The sequence below is a fragment of the Crinia signifera genome, chromosome 3 (assembly GCF_055691185.1).
Source record: "Crinia signifera chromosome 3, ASM5569118v1, whole genome shotgun sequence".
Lineage (NCBI taxonomy): Eukaryota > Metazoa > Chordata > Amphibia > Anura > Myobatrachidae > Crinia > Crinia signifera.
Genome location: NC_139219.1, coordinates 174,866,480 through 174,884,022, shown reverse-complemented (window position 1 = coordinate 174,884,022; position 17,543 = coordinate 174,866,480). Strand labels below are relative to the sequence as shown.

The following is a 17,543-nucleotide window of genomic DNA, read 5'->3' as shown; positions in this document are numbered from 1 at the left end:
CTGGTTCCAGCTTGTCTTTATCATTCTTTTATGCTGTACATTGTACAGTAAGGAGGAATGCATCATTTTTATTCAGCTTGTCAAAATCATCATCACGGCTAACCTCCTGGCTAGGAATGAAACTGGTTTCAATTTTAACAACTATCAAAACTGTTATTTGCCAAAGCCATTTAGTATATACAGTATACGTTGTGCGGAAGCAAGAGCTCTACCTGATATATAACAATTAAAATATGTATTACTAAAACACTCTTTTTTTCTTTTTTTTAGGGGGAATTTTTGAATATGTTGAATCTGGACCATTTGGAGCAGAAGAACTAGCCTTCAGATTTGCAGTGAATACAATTAACAGAAACAGAACATTACTTCCAAACACAACTTTAACATATGACACTCAAAAAATAAACCTCTATGACAGCTTTGAAGCCTCCAGAAAAGGTAATGTTTACTATCTGTAAATGAAGAATATAATAACCTAAATAATTACATAGAAAAAATGAATTATGTAATGGTAAAATCTGTTATTGTTTTAAAGGTAGATAAGTTATAATATAGTTCACATTTTAACATTCATAATTATAAACATAAATTACCCATGACAGATCAAAAGACATTTAACATTGCATCAGCTGTTGGGTTAATTACCTTTAACTTTTTTTTAAAAACTGAACTTTTTAGGAAATACCTTCCACTGGGTATGTGCAGTAGCTCTGCCTTGACCCTTAAACTGCATATTTTGGTGGCAGCACTAGTAATTGTATTATACGCTATTCTTATCATTTGTGCCTCTGGCACAAATAGGGGGTTTCTGGGCCACTACGCCAGGGATTAGTCTTAATTATCTGTCAGTCATGCCTGCACCATTCCTCTTCTGCTAACTTTTCCGGTGTCCGGACTGATCACAGACTGACTCACGATAAACAGTCATAGGGTCGACCACTAATGGACGACGTTCAAAAGGTCGTCAGGGTAAAAAGGTCAACAGTCAAAAGGTTGACAGGGTTTAAAGGTCGACACACAATAAGTCGAAAGGGTCTAAAGGTCGACATGAAACAGGGCGAGAGGGTTTAAAGGTTGACAGACAATAGGTCGACATGGTCAAAAGGTGAACATGAAAAAGGTCAACATGCACATTTTTTTTTACTAAATTTTCTGCTGACATGTGCCAACAGGTGGTATTTCATGCCCTACCATCCACTAGGGCATGGAGGGGAACAAAATAGTATGCCGAGCACATTAGAAACTCATGTCAACCTTTTGGATGTTTACCTTTTGACCATGTCGACCTTTTTCATGTCGACATTTTAACCATGTCGACCTTATGACCATGTCAACCTTTTTCATGTCGACCATATAACATGTCGACATTTTACCTGTCGACCTTTAGACCCTGTCGACCTTGTGCCTGTCGACCATTAGTGTTCAACCATATGACTGTCTATGATGAGACAGTCTATGATGAATACCATAACCAACTTTTCCTAGACTAATTTCTACCTGGTTAAATTTCCCTGTGTGGCTGAGCTCAGCTTTCTAGTATTTACCATCTACACCATGCTCTGCATATCAAGTAACAATGTAGCCATGACTTATCACTGTGCCAGCATTCCATCTCACTGTGTTTCAATAGCTATTAGTCCTCTGCCTGCTATTTAAGCCCTTAGGCTATAGTCCTGTTGTATCCTGCTGTATCTTGCTCCAGCCTATTCTCTGCAGTCTCCAGACTAATTTCCTGTATTTGCATTAAGGGAACAACATATGGCTATTCTTCTGTAGGCAGAAGACTTTATAGTTGGCTCTAAGGGTCTTTCACAATCAACTGGAGTTCTATAACAACTGCATGAGTACTGTAACAAACATATATATAATTCTGTGTCACCAGAGGTCATTGGCATGCAGGAAGAGTTGGGTCATATTTTGAGTTGTGCAAATGTTTACAGTTCACTGTTTTTATAAAGGTCCAGGATTCTAAGGAGTCATGGCCATTCTTCAACATGCTTAGATATCCCCTTACAGAGCTGCTGACACACCAGTTGATCCCTGGTAAGGGTGATGTGGTATGGCCATAATGGGTCATGATTACACTCGCCATGACCTCAGTGAGTACATCGCTGAGAGAGGAATGCCACACTCCTATACACAAGGACCTCTTTATACCCTCCACTTCATTGTCCCATAGTCTTGCTGAACCTTCTTTTCTAGAATCTAGGTAATTTTCTTGCAACCCTGTCGGCATTTATGCAAGATTGTTTGAAAATCCCATTAAGCAAATTAAATCTTGTTTTTGTAGATTTTATGCAAAATAAGGGGCATCATTGTGGTTCTCTTAGAAAATCCATAATGAACAATAGACTACCCACTGTGTCCTGTGCAGACTGATGTCACTTCGGGGTATTTGTGACATATCTCTGGTACATAAATTAACCTTCTTATCTAGCACATGCATAATAAATCCATATACAGTACACACAAAAATTAGAGAAATGGTGGTTTAATTTCACTGTAGCATTTTATGTTTTTCTAATATTCTGAAGAGCAAGCTTTAACCTATGTGAATGCTTTATACATTTTTTCGAGGTGCTATTTTAATTTACAAGCAACTGTCATACTGTAAATGACAAAAAATACATTCTCTTAACATCTACAGTATTTTCTGTATGTGGCTGTACCAAATGAAAATGTGTAATCTGTGCAAATTGGCATGTACATTGGAGATGGAATGATGAATACACTTACAGTACAATTTTTTTATGTTCCTTTCATTGTACTAATGAAAAAGTAATACAACGTTAAAATATATTTGAAAGGATTAGTTCCTATAAAAGACAGTGATCGCTTGTATTACAGTGATTACAAATTGATTACAGAAATTCTCTTAAACCAGGGCTGGGCAGCATCGGCCCTCCAGATTTTAATGAACTACACATCCCAGGATGCTTTGCATTAGTTTTGCTATGTGGCCATGCTGAAGCTGATGAAAGGCATGCTGGGATGTGTAGTTCATCAACATCTGGAGGGCCGGTGTTGCCCAGCCCTGTCTTAAACTATCATTGCCAAGGATAGTTGTCTTGGAATGTGATGGGCTCATCACATTCCAAGACAAGTATCTGTAATTATGTATTCACTTATTTTTTCAGAAGATATTACATTTTCATAAAATACTATTAGTGTTTTTGCTTGGGCCAACAAGTCAACTTAAATTTTGTCATAATGATTAATTCAGAATTTTCTATTGAAATTTCAATAAAGTGAACTAAAAGCTAATGAACATTTTGGTACTTGTGTAGTATCACGGCTCCCATCGCATGCCATCGCATGCCAAATGTAGTTGCATGCGATGGCATGCGATGCAATTTTTGATAAAAATCGCATTGCATCGCATGCGATCTGATGCGATGCAATGTCATTTTTCACTGAAATTATGGACATGAGTTGAAATCATGTAAAATGCACCCCAAATGTCATTTTTCACACTGTACCACCCCCACTATCAATGCCAACCCGAAGCGTGGCGAGCGCAGCGAGCCCGCGAGGGGCGGCGGTACATGTCCTATGACCTTTTCGGGCTCGCTGCGCTCGCCACGCTTCGGGTTGGCGTTGATAGTGGGGGTGGTACAGTACTCTTTCTCTTGTTTTCTTTCTTTTATAAGCATATAATATTTTGATATGTTAAATGTCATTGTGGGATCAGGTTTATTGTCAATGTAAGGCAACAGTCATCTTGGATATTCATTATATTTATTGTATTTTTTTTTTCAGGGATATAAATATCAGCAAGGGAGGAGTGGGAAAGGGAAAATAGGACGAACAAAGAAGGGAGTCTCCGGGTGCTATTAGAGCCATGGAAGACAATAGGTTTCCATACCCGTTGGGAAAATAGTATTTATATGTAAAATGGACAAGGTTTTGGGAGATAAGTATACCTTAAGGGTCAAGGATATACAGGAAGGGTTAGGGTGGGAGGATGGGATCATGTTATATGTTGTATTTATGTGTTTTTAAGTTTGTTGTATGCATTGCAGTTCACCAAAAAAAGTGAGACCAATATATTTTTAATGCTTAAAGTAATATATATGGAACATCTTGGCTGGATTGGATTAGCAGATACAGATGAGTGATCGGCTAAAAGGGGTGGGTTTCCTGAGCCAGAATGTCAGGGGACTTAATAATAAAATAAAAAGATCTTTAGTGATGTCCCAGCTCAGGAAATATGATGCTGACATTGTCTGTTTGGTAGAGACACATCTTCACGAAAGCATTAAAGAAACCATGGATAGGCAACATGTTTCACGCAACATTTACTAATAATGCCAGAGGCGCTGCTGTTTTGGTAAATAAATCTACAACATTTCAAGTCGAAACTAGTATGATTGACCCATATGGCAGATTTGTTTTCTTAAAAACCATTGTAAACTATAAGCCTATGTATATAATGGCGGTCTATGCCCCTCCCCCATATAACAATGATGTAATGCGTCAGGCAACAGTATTTATTTCAGGATCTCCAGAAACCCCGGTGATATGTATGGGGGATTTTTATAATATAATGTGTAATAAATTTGATAGATGGAAAGCAAGTAGAGATCATATACCTGTACCAGACAGAACTCAACCAACTGCCTTCTCTAAACTGATAACATACAGTAAATACTGTAGGCTGGATAGATATATGGAGAATCAGGAATCAAGGAGCTCTTCAGATCTCTTGTTATTCAGCCACACATAACACTTTTTCTAGAATAGATCTATTCTTGATATCCCCTATATTGGCCCCTGGGAATAATTAAAGTTGAACATCTATCCAAGGGAATTTCAGATCACTCTCCAATATATTGAAGATTGATCTGAACCAGGATAGGGGAGAATTTTGATATTTAAAAAAGGGACAGGACCCTCTCTCCCCGGACTCATATAGACCCATTTCATTATTGAATACAGATGTTAAAATACCTGCCAAAATTATCTCTGTCAGATTAAATTCTATTATTGCATTGATAATACATCCAGATCAATCTGGATTCATACCAGGTAGAACTACAACCCAAAATCTGAGACGTCTATTTTGTCACCTGCATAGGGGGCAGTACCCAGACTCGGAGGCCTTGGTGGTATCCCTGGATGCTGCCAAGGCCTTTGATACAGTTGACTAGGATTATCTATGGATGGATTTAGACCACGTTTTATCAAATGCATTCAGTTGTCAATAAACGGGTACACCTCAGAACCCTTTGGATTAGAGAGAGGAACCAATCAGGGATGCCCTTTGTCGCCCGCCCTGTTTTCTATGGCAATACAACCATTGGCATGCAAGATCCAGGCAGATTGAGCGATAAGGGGTATAATAATTGGTGAAATGATTGATGTCATGGCATTATATGCTGACGATATGTTAATTTTCTTGCAAGAGGCAGGAAAGTTCTTGCCGGCTGTGCTTGATTTAGTGAACAGTTTCGGTGTAGTAGCGGGATTGCGAATTAACTGGGATAAGTCAAGTATGCTTCCATTATCGGGGAAAATACCCAACGAGCATCGAGACCTATACCCAATAAAATGGACTCTCAAGTTTCAATACTTGGGAGTGTGGATAACTCCAAATATGAATGAATATGTAGAACAAAATGTTGAACCAATTACAGCATGGTTCAAGGAAAAAATACATATATGGAGAAAACTACCGATCACAGTCACTGGCCATATCATTATGTTTAAGATGATTGTGCAGCCAAAATATCTGTATATCTGGCAAAACTCACCGATATATATTCCCAAAATGGTATTCACAGCCATAGAGAAAATGATGACATTGTTTATATGCATAAACAAGCAGACAAGGGTGGTGATTAGAACATTATATAATCCAAAGGAAAACGGAGGGCTCGCCCTACCAAATCTCAGGAACTATTATATAGCCTCTCAACTGGCATTGGAACAAGGATGGGTTAATAATGAACTAGATCCAACAACACAAGCTCTTCTAATAGAACAGGGGGTGTATGGCAGTGCCGATACACTTTTTGTTGTCTGGGAATCATTTTCACAGAAATCTGTGCATGTGCATTATAGGCTAAGCCCCCTAGTGCTCAGACTCTACAGCACCCGACTACCACCAGAATAGAGGACCAGGCTCTGACAGAGGCTGCACACGGGCCTCCTCCTCTCCAAAAATGCCCCGCAGACAGATATAAGCCTATTTACAAAAGGTGGCATACTGTATGTCTTGATTTTTTCTATATTTTTCATAACTTATGTATGGTCTCAGAATTATCCAATGTACACACAGGTTTATGGTCATTGTTTCTGCAATCTGTATGCATGTGTGCATGCATCACAGCATAAACTATGTGCAACCACCTGCAAATAGAAATACCCACAATCACACAATATATTTTCTATGGAAAGTGGGTGCAATTATTCCTACTTGCCCATTAGCAGGCAAGCTAATCACTGTAACCTGGTCACACCAGCAAATAGTTATATGTGCACACAGCGTGAGCATAGCTGTATTGAAATTATTTTTTTATTTTGACTCTCAGGGGCAAAACTATCAGCAGTGCAGCTTTTCTGGTGCACTGGAGACCATGAGGAATAAGTTGCCCTGGGCTGACCAGACCAGCAATGAGTTTTCTCCTGGGCCCAAATATTTTGAGGAACGTCAGACTGGCCTAGCACATGTAGTATAATAGGGCCCACTTCCTTGAAGGAAAATTGACTTTGTGGGAAGCTGAGGAATTGTGACTTGTGCACTGTCAGCTGAGGAGGAGCAGGAGATTACAGACAGCCAGATTAGTGCCCCTGCAATAGCAGACTATCCACCTGACTGACTGTTTGGAGACCAGGTCAACTTATTCCAACATATATGGCAGCAGCACTGAACTGTGTGCTTTTCCCCAAATCACTCTCTGCCTTTCATTTTCAGTATCTGCTTACCATTGTTACCCATTGTCTCTCCCTGTCGTCCTCTGCATCCCACTGCAAAACTGCTGCCTCCCAAGTCAATTGCTGCCTCTACCTGTCACCCACTGCCTTTCTCTGTCAACTTCTGATACCCACTGACTCCCGCTGTCACCCTCTGCCTTTCACTGCATACTTACTTCATTCTCCTGCCCTTCTTTACCTCTGCTGTTACTCTCTTTATCTCTCTATCACAAATGGTCTATTCAGGTTAACCTCTGACTCTCCTCATTTTCCTCTGCCTCTATCATCTACTCCCTAGAGGAGGGGAGCCCAACACACGCATGTTCTGTCACTAGTAACAATTACAGTACTATGCATTTCGCAAGATTTAATGTTTCAGATTAGATAATGTTGAGTCCATATATTAAAAATACATTACATTGCATTACTTGAATTCTATATTCTAGATAAATCTTTTTAGATAATATAAGGTTGAGGCAAAGGTTACTTTCCAACCTTATATTTAATTCCCTGCAAGTGAAAATCCTTTTACAACCATCTTTATGCTATAAATTTGACAAGCTTTTCTATTCATGATTATTTCCATTAGTAAGAGGGAGCAGAGATCATCACAATAAAAGTACGCAAAGGCCTATAAGACCTACATATGTTCTCCTGGAGATCAGCACAGAGCAAACCTTAATGGATTTTTAAACACCCAAAATGTATTGGCTAGTAACAGCAAAACCGCTTCATAACAAAGGCAAACATGTGTGAATCAAGACCGATATCTATATTTCACAGTGTTGATCATTATATGTACAGTATGTACATAAAGAAACAATTTTAAGCCAATATATACTAAAAGAACACAAATGCAGATCTTTAAAACATTATTTATTTTCTATACCCAGATTAAATCCATACTTTAAAAATACTGTACAGTATACAGTGGAGGCTTGTACCTTTTGGCAGGAGGGGGGCTGCCGCTGGTTGCATTGCAGGCACACACCCCTTGCTGCTGCTACTCTCCTCCTGGTCCCCGTCACACAGAGCATTCCCGGAGTCTATACTATGATAAAAGGCGCCGGGCCTGCCGCATACACAGTAAATACCTCTGTACCGTGCATGCGGCCAGCTTCTATGGGCTGCTTCGGCAACAGCCCATAGAAGGGAAATCAATGTCACGGTGCCTGTATAATACTTGGTGACTGGCAGGTCGGACTTCCAACAGGAAGTCACTGTCAGTCACAGTGAAGCTAGTGCAGTCTCACTGGCGGATATTACCTGGGGGGGCTGCAGCCCAAAAGGAAAAAAAACGCCACCAGGAGCAGATTGGCCCGCCGGGAAACCGGCCATTTCCTGGTGGGCTGGTCGAGATTTTTACCTGCCTGGGCCGCCGACCATGCTGCCAGGGCTGGTGCTATCAGTGCCGGTGCTGGTGTCATCCTATATGCGGTGGCCACCGTCATGCAATGGCCATATTTATTTTGGGCTATGCTGCCCTTATATGTGTCCAGGCTGTGGCTGCAAGTGGACTTCAGCACGGCGGTGAGGTGGATGGAAGCAGCTTCAGCGTGGAAACTGGTCAGTGACCCCCCCAGGCAGTAGCGTTAACACCCCCCATGCACTAGCGCGTACCCAAACAGCAGTAGCATTAACAGCTGCCCCCCCCAGCAGTAGCATTAACATCTGACACCCCCCGCCAACAATCCCCCTCCAGGCTCCTTCAAGATTGTTCCCGGGCTGGATTTGGTTACCAATCCGCCCCTGACTGCCACTGACAGTATATTAAAAGACAACACATGAAACCAAAGGTTTTTATCAGCTGCAGAAATGTAATCATCTGAAGTTTTTTTTCTGATAAACAAAATTGTACAATATTGATTTTAGTCAGTAAGGATATTAACCTTTGTAAAAACAACAATAACAACAAATATTCGTAATTCAGTAACTTATTAATATAGACCAATTATAGGCAACCTTTGGGCTAATACTGAGATATTTTGAAGAGAACAGAATACTTTGAGAGAAGCGAAAATAGCCAACTGGACGATATAGCAGAGAAATACGTCAGATTAGTTGTTTTTGATTTAGGCATATTTAAATTTTTGTCTAATATCATATTAGTTTGAAATGGGAAAGGCTTATAATGATTCAGCTAGATGCATCACCATGGCAATGCATCTGGTTATTACCTCCCAGTGGAAGACAAATGATTGATCATAGTCACAAATGGTTGCATGAATAACAAGCCATGCTGTAAACACATTTGGCTTATTTCAGATTTTAAACGCTGCTGAAAGATGTCTTCTTTATTTTTAGTATGTATATGAATGATTTCCAATTACTAGTTCAGCCTTGAAAACTGAAATTAACAACTTCAGTGTTATGCCCGAAAAGTTTCAGCTGCGCTGCCACAGCGGGCTGTTCTGGAAAATATCCGAGCATACCACCAATATAAAAGTGTGTGCAAGTGGTGCCTGTGCAGCTGTGCACCACTGGTGCAACACCTCTCTGAGCAGCACCCCCCCCCCACGTACATTCTGTGGTGGGTTTTGCTGGGGCAGGACAAACCTGCCCTGGTAGGTTTGTCATGCACCAGCAAAACCCATCACTCAAGGGGTTAACAATCCTACTTCTATGTTATAAAAAATTCTATCTTAAAGAAGGAGGTGTATCAAGCCTTGGATAGTTAAAGTGCAAAGAGTTTAGATGCAGTTAGATGCTTATTGGTTGGTAATTTATCTCATTCTAAGGCATGATACCTATCCACCAAAGTAAATGATTATCAGTATTAGAACGTGACAATGTTTGCATAACAGATGATTAATACAAAATCTTTCACAATATCTTCTGATGTCCCAGATGAGAAAATGCAACAAATGATGCACGAGAGAATGCCATATGGCGTACACACTGGACGATGTGGACGATTTGTCATTCCAATTTGGCTCAAAAGGACAAATCATTTACTTTATCACCTAGTGTGTACCCAGTTTTATATAACTTAAAGAATAATTGGAGACCTGACACTGGTTCCTAATAAACACCAAAACGGCAGAGCTGTGGTCTATTTTACCTTGCCACCAGAGCTGCTTTGTTTGGAGGGACTAAAGGATCCTATAATTGTAAGACTTTCTAATAATCTTGAACTCCTACAATATTCAAAGAGCAAATTCTAACTGCATTAAATGGCTTGTTCCAATCTAAAACTTTATATAGATGATTCCATTTATGGGGCAATACTGCTTTTATACTCTCGGCACATAGAGTAGTTGATCTAAATTATATCATTTTATAATACTTCGAATTATGAGCTGGATTCAGATTTGTAAACTCAATGGTTAGTGTACAAGTCCAATGGTAAGGACACTGTGTACAGTATGTGTAGAACATGACTTGGTCCTGCGTCCTCATATGCAGTGTCCCCTGTTAATTATAAAAGCAGAAAGTGTCAGCGCTGGCTAAACCAAATGAATGGAGCAGACGGTTCTTAAAAATATAACAATTTAATGATACAATGATATACAATAATATAAAGCATAAAAAAGGTAAGTTAAAAGGTGTGAATCAATAGGACTAAAGTGTCCAATTTTTCTTTTTTAAAAGGAATATCACCAGGATATTTAAAGATATAGGCACTTATTGACTGACGGGTATGTTACCATCCTGGGTGGTCTGGTAGGTTGATGGATCCAGACAGGGGATCGATTGTGTCCTTAGATGTCCTATAATTTCAAGGACTCACGGTTCCCACTATTGCTGATTGCCTCTGATTTTGCTGGATGAAATTAGGGATCGTGCTGTTTTCCCAATGCAAAAGTCCAGTATTGAGTTGAGGTAGAATCTGTGGGTGAATCGGACAGGTCACCAAATCGTCAAGGATGGGGTCAGTCGGCCAGGATCATGGCTGACACTTTCTGCTTTTATTCCCGTAACCTTTTGGGGGTTTGACCACCCCGTGTCAGCTGCTGATTGGTTGCGCACCACGCACACACACTACTTTTTCCCCTGTTAATTAGGCTGTGGACTTTTGGGGATGGGAAAAGTGGCAGTGACCTGGTCTGTTCTTTATAATATGTCTCATCTCTGTTTTGTAGAAATGCAGAAGCCAATGTCTAAATCTGGCAATATAGATTTTTTATTTGGGTTTTTATAATGACATAGAAGAAATCTAGGCCAAAGGCCCTAATAGTAACAGTACAAAAACAAGAAAGTTGCGCCAGAATAATTACATCAAGGCAATTTCCTCGTGTTAGAGGGTTAAATCTTATAGTAGAACTATTTTGATAGACCAGTATATGACATTGAGAAATACAGCAGTAAGTATCACTTTAACAAGGTGTTTGTCATTTACAATAGTTAACATGTCTAAATATAAAGTATAATAGTCTAAGTATTACCTTCATTTATATGAACTAAAGAAGAGGGGAGGGCGAGAAAGACAAGACAAGATACAGGGAGTGTATACAGCAGGAGATCATTGTTTAAATATATCTGAGGCCAGGTGAGAATTATCTAGAGTATAATATAATGGGTATGTGGATCAGTCTGGTAGCAAAAAGATTAGTGTGTATCCTATTAAGTAGAGTCTGTGTAGAGTGATGATAATACCAGTTGTCGGTGTGACTCATTTAGAGTGAGGATATAGAGGTACCATTTGTCTAGGAAAGATTTAGGAGATTGAGACATAGCTAACATCAAGGTACGCTTATCAAACAGTACTAATTGTAGAAGTTTAGTGTGAAGTTCGGACATAGACGGGGTGGTAGGAGCTATCTGGGTTAAGATGACCTTTTTAGCTATAGTGAAAATAATGGAAATAACCGTCAAAATTTAAACAAAGGCAAACTAATGGATCTAGGGGGAATGATATAGAGTATAATTTATTGAAAAAGGACAAGACTTTACTCCAGAATTTAAGAATTTTCGGGCATGACCAAAAACAACGGAGAAATTTGGCATCTCACATCCTGCATTTGGACAATCCCCAGTAGCTAAATGAGACATATGCTTGGACTGTGCTGGAGAGATGTAAAGTCTGTGGATGGTCTTAAAGTGTATTTCTTGCAAGTATGCCGAATGTAGTAATTGTAGGGAAGTTTGAAAGAGTGGAAGAGTACACGGGAATTTGAAATGGTTGGTAGCTCTGAAGACCAGGAGGAGAGTAAAGAATCTGGGAGCCGGGTAGGTGAGGGAAGTAGTAGACGTTCATAGAGGTGTCTCAATTTAAATTTATGGTACTTGTGTAGTTTCACGGCGCCAGCATGGGCGCGCGCTACTTCCGGGTTCTGCGCTCGGCAAACTTTCTAAAATAAACTAAATAAACTCCATGCCAACGTGGATAGTTCATACCCCCACTATCCATGTTGGCATGGAGTTGATAATGTCAAACTTGTAGATACATGTAAAAATGTTCATTGGGAAGTAAATATTTATTTTTTAGATATTGAAAAGGGAGAATCCGGACACCCGGATCAAAGAGTTTCGTAGCTAGGTCAAGGCGTTTACGCTTCCAGATGGTGAAAAAGGAATTGGAGATTGAGGGTTTAAAATCTGGGTTACCCCATAGTGGTAGATATGGGGAAATAGTATAATCTCTGTAGAGGGTTTTATTTATTTGAAGCCATGCATCATATGTGCTACGAAATAGTAAGTGATCAAATATGTGAGATGGAATTTGTTTAACTATAGAGTGTAATAAAGCACTGGGAGAATAGGTTGTGAATATTGCTAGGTCTAGGGTGATATCTGTGTAAATTGAGGTGTTACAGAACCAGTCAGAAATTATTTTGAAGTGATTAGACCAAGTATATAGTTGGAAGTTAGGGATATACAGTATAAACCACCATCAGGAGTAGTGCGCATTAATCTAGTCAAAGACATACGGGGTCTGTTACCACACCAAATAAATTTGGACATAAGTGTGTTCAGTGAGAGAATGTCTGTTCTAGTGAGTGTACATGGGAGTAATTGAATGTAATAAAAGATTTTGTGGAAGATCATGCTTTTGAGAACAGCTGCTCTGCCTAAAAGTGAAATAGGGAGTTTAGTCCAACAGTCTAATTGGAATATAATTTTGGTAAGGAGAGGATCACAATTAGTTTTGTATAGATTACATGGGTTGTTGGTGATTAGAATACTGGCAATACAGATTTAATGACTCGGCTGCATGCCTGAAATGTATATCTGAGTAACCTGAAGATTACTCAGATGACTGATGGTCACTTAAGGTGCACATACAGTATACAGTGTAATTTTGACTATATACAATATACTGCACTATAGATTATACACTATTAAGTCAAAATCATGTTACCTGCACATCGTCATCACAAGCAATATACACATGGTGTGATATTACTATGTTTTCTACAGATATGGACTATAAAGTCCTTATCAGTAGTTTATATTGCACTGTGGAGGTCATTCTGGTTAACATGCACCGTTGAGAATTCGTAACGGTGAGCTATGTTTTGCGTCTGCACATGCGCATATACATTTATGTGCATGTGCAGCCGCTTAGTGTGAGCAGCGACTGTGAATTGCTCATTTGCTAGCCACTCGCACACAGCACTGCGGGTGGAGGGCCATCATCGCACCCTTGGGAACGGCCAGTATTTCAGGGACATTAACAAGAAAACACTGGGCATTCCCATGGTATTTTGCCGATGGTGCCGGGGGTGGGCAGCTGACATCAGGGAGCCCTCAGATCTAAGACACCAGAGAGTGTCTTAGATCTGTGTGCACTGTTGGAGAGCTTTGAATGATTTACTCCCCGCACGCAAGCTGCGAATGGATGTTTATTCAATACATCCATTTGCATGCATACAGGGACACTGCATGCGGCGCTTAAAAGCTGTGAATTTCATAGCTTTGTGTATCAACCAGAATAACCTCCTTTGTGTATGACCCATTAAATTGATCCAATGGTGCAGCTTTAATTGCAACAGCGGATCATGCAACTATTTACACTAGATGGCTCTTGCTGCATTTGCGTGTTAGTTGCTTGCGACTGTGAAATATCAAACAATGCGGAATCAGGTCCTATATTTTTTGGGGTTTATTTTTTATTTTATTATAATTCAAATTTATGTGCACATATGATATCCTTTTTTTAAGTACAGAAAGTAAACTCTGAGTTTTGGATATATTAGTATATATTTCTATATAGTGTATATAAACTCCAGTGATGTAGTATTTATAGTTTACAGAATACAAGAGATTGCTTTGATCTTATATTATCTAGCTGCTTTATACCTTCATTTAGATATTACCCATCGCTGCTGTGATACAGTCGTTTATGCCCATTTGTTGAAGCAAATTTTAACCCACCATTGCCACTTAATGCATTTAAGTGATCCATAGGCAAGGGCGTAACTACCATAGGTGCAGGGTGTGCAGCTGCTATGGGGCCCAGAGCTGAGAGGGGCCCACTTTGCCTGTCAAAGTATCATGTGCTATATAAATTTTTCAGCATTAGGTGATGATTAGGGGCCCTTACAAACTTTTGCTATGGGGCCCACATGTATCTAGTTACGCCACTGTCCATAGGAGCAAAATAGATGCACGAGCATGGTTACTGGGCCACTCCAATCTCCACAGATGTCACACATGGAGGTTGGAATGGCAACGATATGTGCAAAGTACCGATAATGATAGTCAGATCCAACCGTACCTGAATGAACCTTATTGTGCTGAGAATTCATTTGTCTTTTCTCTAGAAATCATTCATAGCAAATGGATTTGTAACTGATTTGCATGTGACTCTGTATTGCCTATAGTTGTATATGCTTGGATGCACACATGCAAAATATACTCTACATATAGACTTGCATTCAGATCAACTTCAAAACTTATAGCTTTTAATGCATTTAGTATCCAAAAGGTTTAAGGTAGATTTATGGCCTGGTGTCCCCACTCTATCTTTAAAATACAAAAAAAACTCAATACCAGTAATAATGACAGCTTTAAACTACATTGTATGTGATGAGATATTTTTTTTACAATTTGTACTGAGAATAATATGAAAATTTCTATGAAGTGCTAATGATGTTTTGTGTTTGCTTTTTCTTTGTTTCAGCTTGTGAACAGTTGTCTCTTGGAGTTGCTGCTATTTTTGGTCCTTCACACAGTTCTTCAGCGAATGCAGTGCAGTCTATATGTAATGCACTTGGGGTTCCACATATCCAAACTCGCTGGAAGCACCAAGTCTCTGATAACAGGGATTCATTCTATGTCAGCTTGTATCCAGACTTTTCATCACTCAGTCGTGCAATCCTTGATTTGGTGCAGTTTTTCAAATGGAAAACAGTTACTATAGCTTATGATGACAGTACGGGTAAGAACAACTTCTTAAAGACAGACTTAAAGAGTTCAATGAAAGTGATAAATAGATTTGCTACAAGAGATAGATTTAACAAGCTAGTCTTTAAACATTTTCTTTCAAACTAGTCTCATTTTAAAGATCTAAAACAGTCTGAAGAAACTATTGATTTAGTTAGATCACTCTTTTGACCTTCTGTCTGAGTAAACAACATAGCATTTTCCTCTCTGACCTTCCTAAATGTTAATCGAACCCATCCATGCCATTGGGGACTCAAGACACCACTTTTTTTATGTGCTGTCTTTTATTATTAAAAGTGTCCTGATTCCAATTAGGCAAATTTTGCAGATTACTGGAAGATGAGACAATTTTAAGTGATGAACTAGAATATATATATATATATATATATATATATATTTATATATATATATATATATATATATATATAAAACAACTGGATGTGAAATTTATAAAAAAAAAGAGAATTGTCAATGTTTCTATGTTTAGCAGTGGATTGCAGGAAACAATGTGCATGTTATAGCTTACTGTGTTAATCTGTTTAATAGCATTACAATTGCTTTATACAACTAGAGCTGTAGAAGTGTCCCAAGGTGGTTTATTATATAAATGACCACCCTAGTGCAGCATAATTGACACATAAATGAAGAGGCTTCTACAGACACTGTGACACAGAAAGAATTTACATAAATAAAATAATTAATACTGTTTGTAGTCAGATAATGGAAACCATCAGTAGTATTCTAAAGCAGTAATAGGAGAAACTGAATGGTAAGGGAAAAAATAGATAGTTGTGCAAATGCATACACAGGAAACTTTTACTGTAGATGGACATTTCATAAATTGCATAGGACTATTGCTATTATAAATTGCATATGACTATTGCTTACTATTACTCAAATAATGAGAATCATTTTAGCCTCAATTTATTTTTCCATTTAATGTACTGTATATATTACCTTTAAGTGACATTACACAGTTAATGGACGGGAAGTATTTTCATTCAGTGTCTAGTTACTATTGTAGGATATAGATCATAAGCAGACTATGACAGAGAGTAAAGTGATACAGTGGGCCTTATTCTACTTCACTCTTTCTGACAAAATCCTTCTTAGATGGACAAAACCATGTGCACTGCAGGGGGGCAGATGTAAAATGTGCAGAGATAATCAGATTTGGGTGAGTTATTTTGTTTCTGTGCAGGGAAAATACTGACTGCTTTATTTTTACACTGCAATATAGATCTCACTTTGAAGTAAAACCCCACCCAAATCTAACTCTCTCTGCACAAGTTACATCTGCCCCACCTGCAGTGCACATGGTTTTGTCCATCTAAGAAGGAATTTGTCAGAAAGAGTGAACCAAAATAACCCCCAGTATGTGTACCAGCAATACTGGTGGCAGCAGGGACTTGGCGCAGTGCTGGCATTAGCAAGTGCATACACACTTGCCGATGCCGGAATGTGGGAGTGATGGTGTGCAGGGAGGGGTTAACAAGGGAGGGGATAATTGAAGATGAGCAGTCGATCACATTTAAAATTATATTAATTGTATACACTACAGTACCACTCACTAAACAGCAGTTGTTCGCTGCTTAGCGCTGCCCGGCCTAACACCTGCCCCCTGCTACAGAATACCCTCGGTAACATGCGAGGGGATGTACTCAAACACATACCCTCGCATGTGGCCGAAGTGGAGAGAAATTTTCCAATGTTCACTGACCATCAAAAGATTCCTCTCCCCTTCAGAAGTAAAAGTCAGTCTAAACTTTCCGCTGATGCCTATTTTTAACCTCACAGGTTCTCCAAGAATAGGACGTATCAACAGTTAAAAGCACATATTGGCCAATAAAGATTGCACAAAACAAAAAAGATATTAAAATCACTACAAGAAGCCTTATTAGCTTAGATCAGGCATGTCCAACCTGCGGCCCTCCAGCTGTTGTGAAACCACACATCCCAGCATGCCTTGCAATATTTTTAGCATTCCCTAATAGCAATACTATGGCAAGACATGCTGGGATGTGTAGTTTCACAACATCTGGAGGGCTGCAGGTTGGACATGCCTGGCTTAGATGTTAAGTAAAATGTGTCATACAGATGGAACCCCTCTCTTCTTTGCCCAGTTCTCGCCAGACCATCCCCACTGGAGAGAACTGGCGGAGACGGACTCCATCAGACTGGGACTCAGCTTCAGGGGAGAAAAAATTCAATGGTTCCTCTTTTCACACATAAAAGTAATCCTGAACTTACTTTTAAGATGGCCGTCCTGCATTCGCTCAATGTTTCCATGGGCATGACCA

At 39.3% G+C, this 17,543-nt stretch overlaps 1 protein-coding gene across 1 annotated transcript in view; it reads left to right on the top strand.

Annotated features, from left to right (window-relative positions):
• GRIK2 (glutamate ionotropic receptor kainate type subunit 2) overlaps positions 1–17,543 on the top strand; it is a 571,469-nt gene that overhangs the window by 216,686 nt on the left and 337,240 nt on the right. Inside the window, exons 3-4 of the mRNA XM_083176981.1 lie at positions 271–438; positions 14,981–15,238. Of these exons, the coding sequence (XP_083033107.1) occupies positions 271–438; positions 14,981–15,238 (426 nt within the window). The remainder of the gene's footprint in view (positions 1–270; positions 439–14,980; positions 15,239–17,543) is intronic.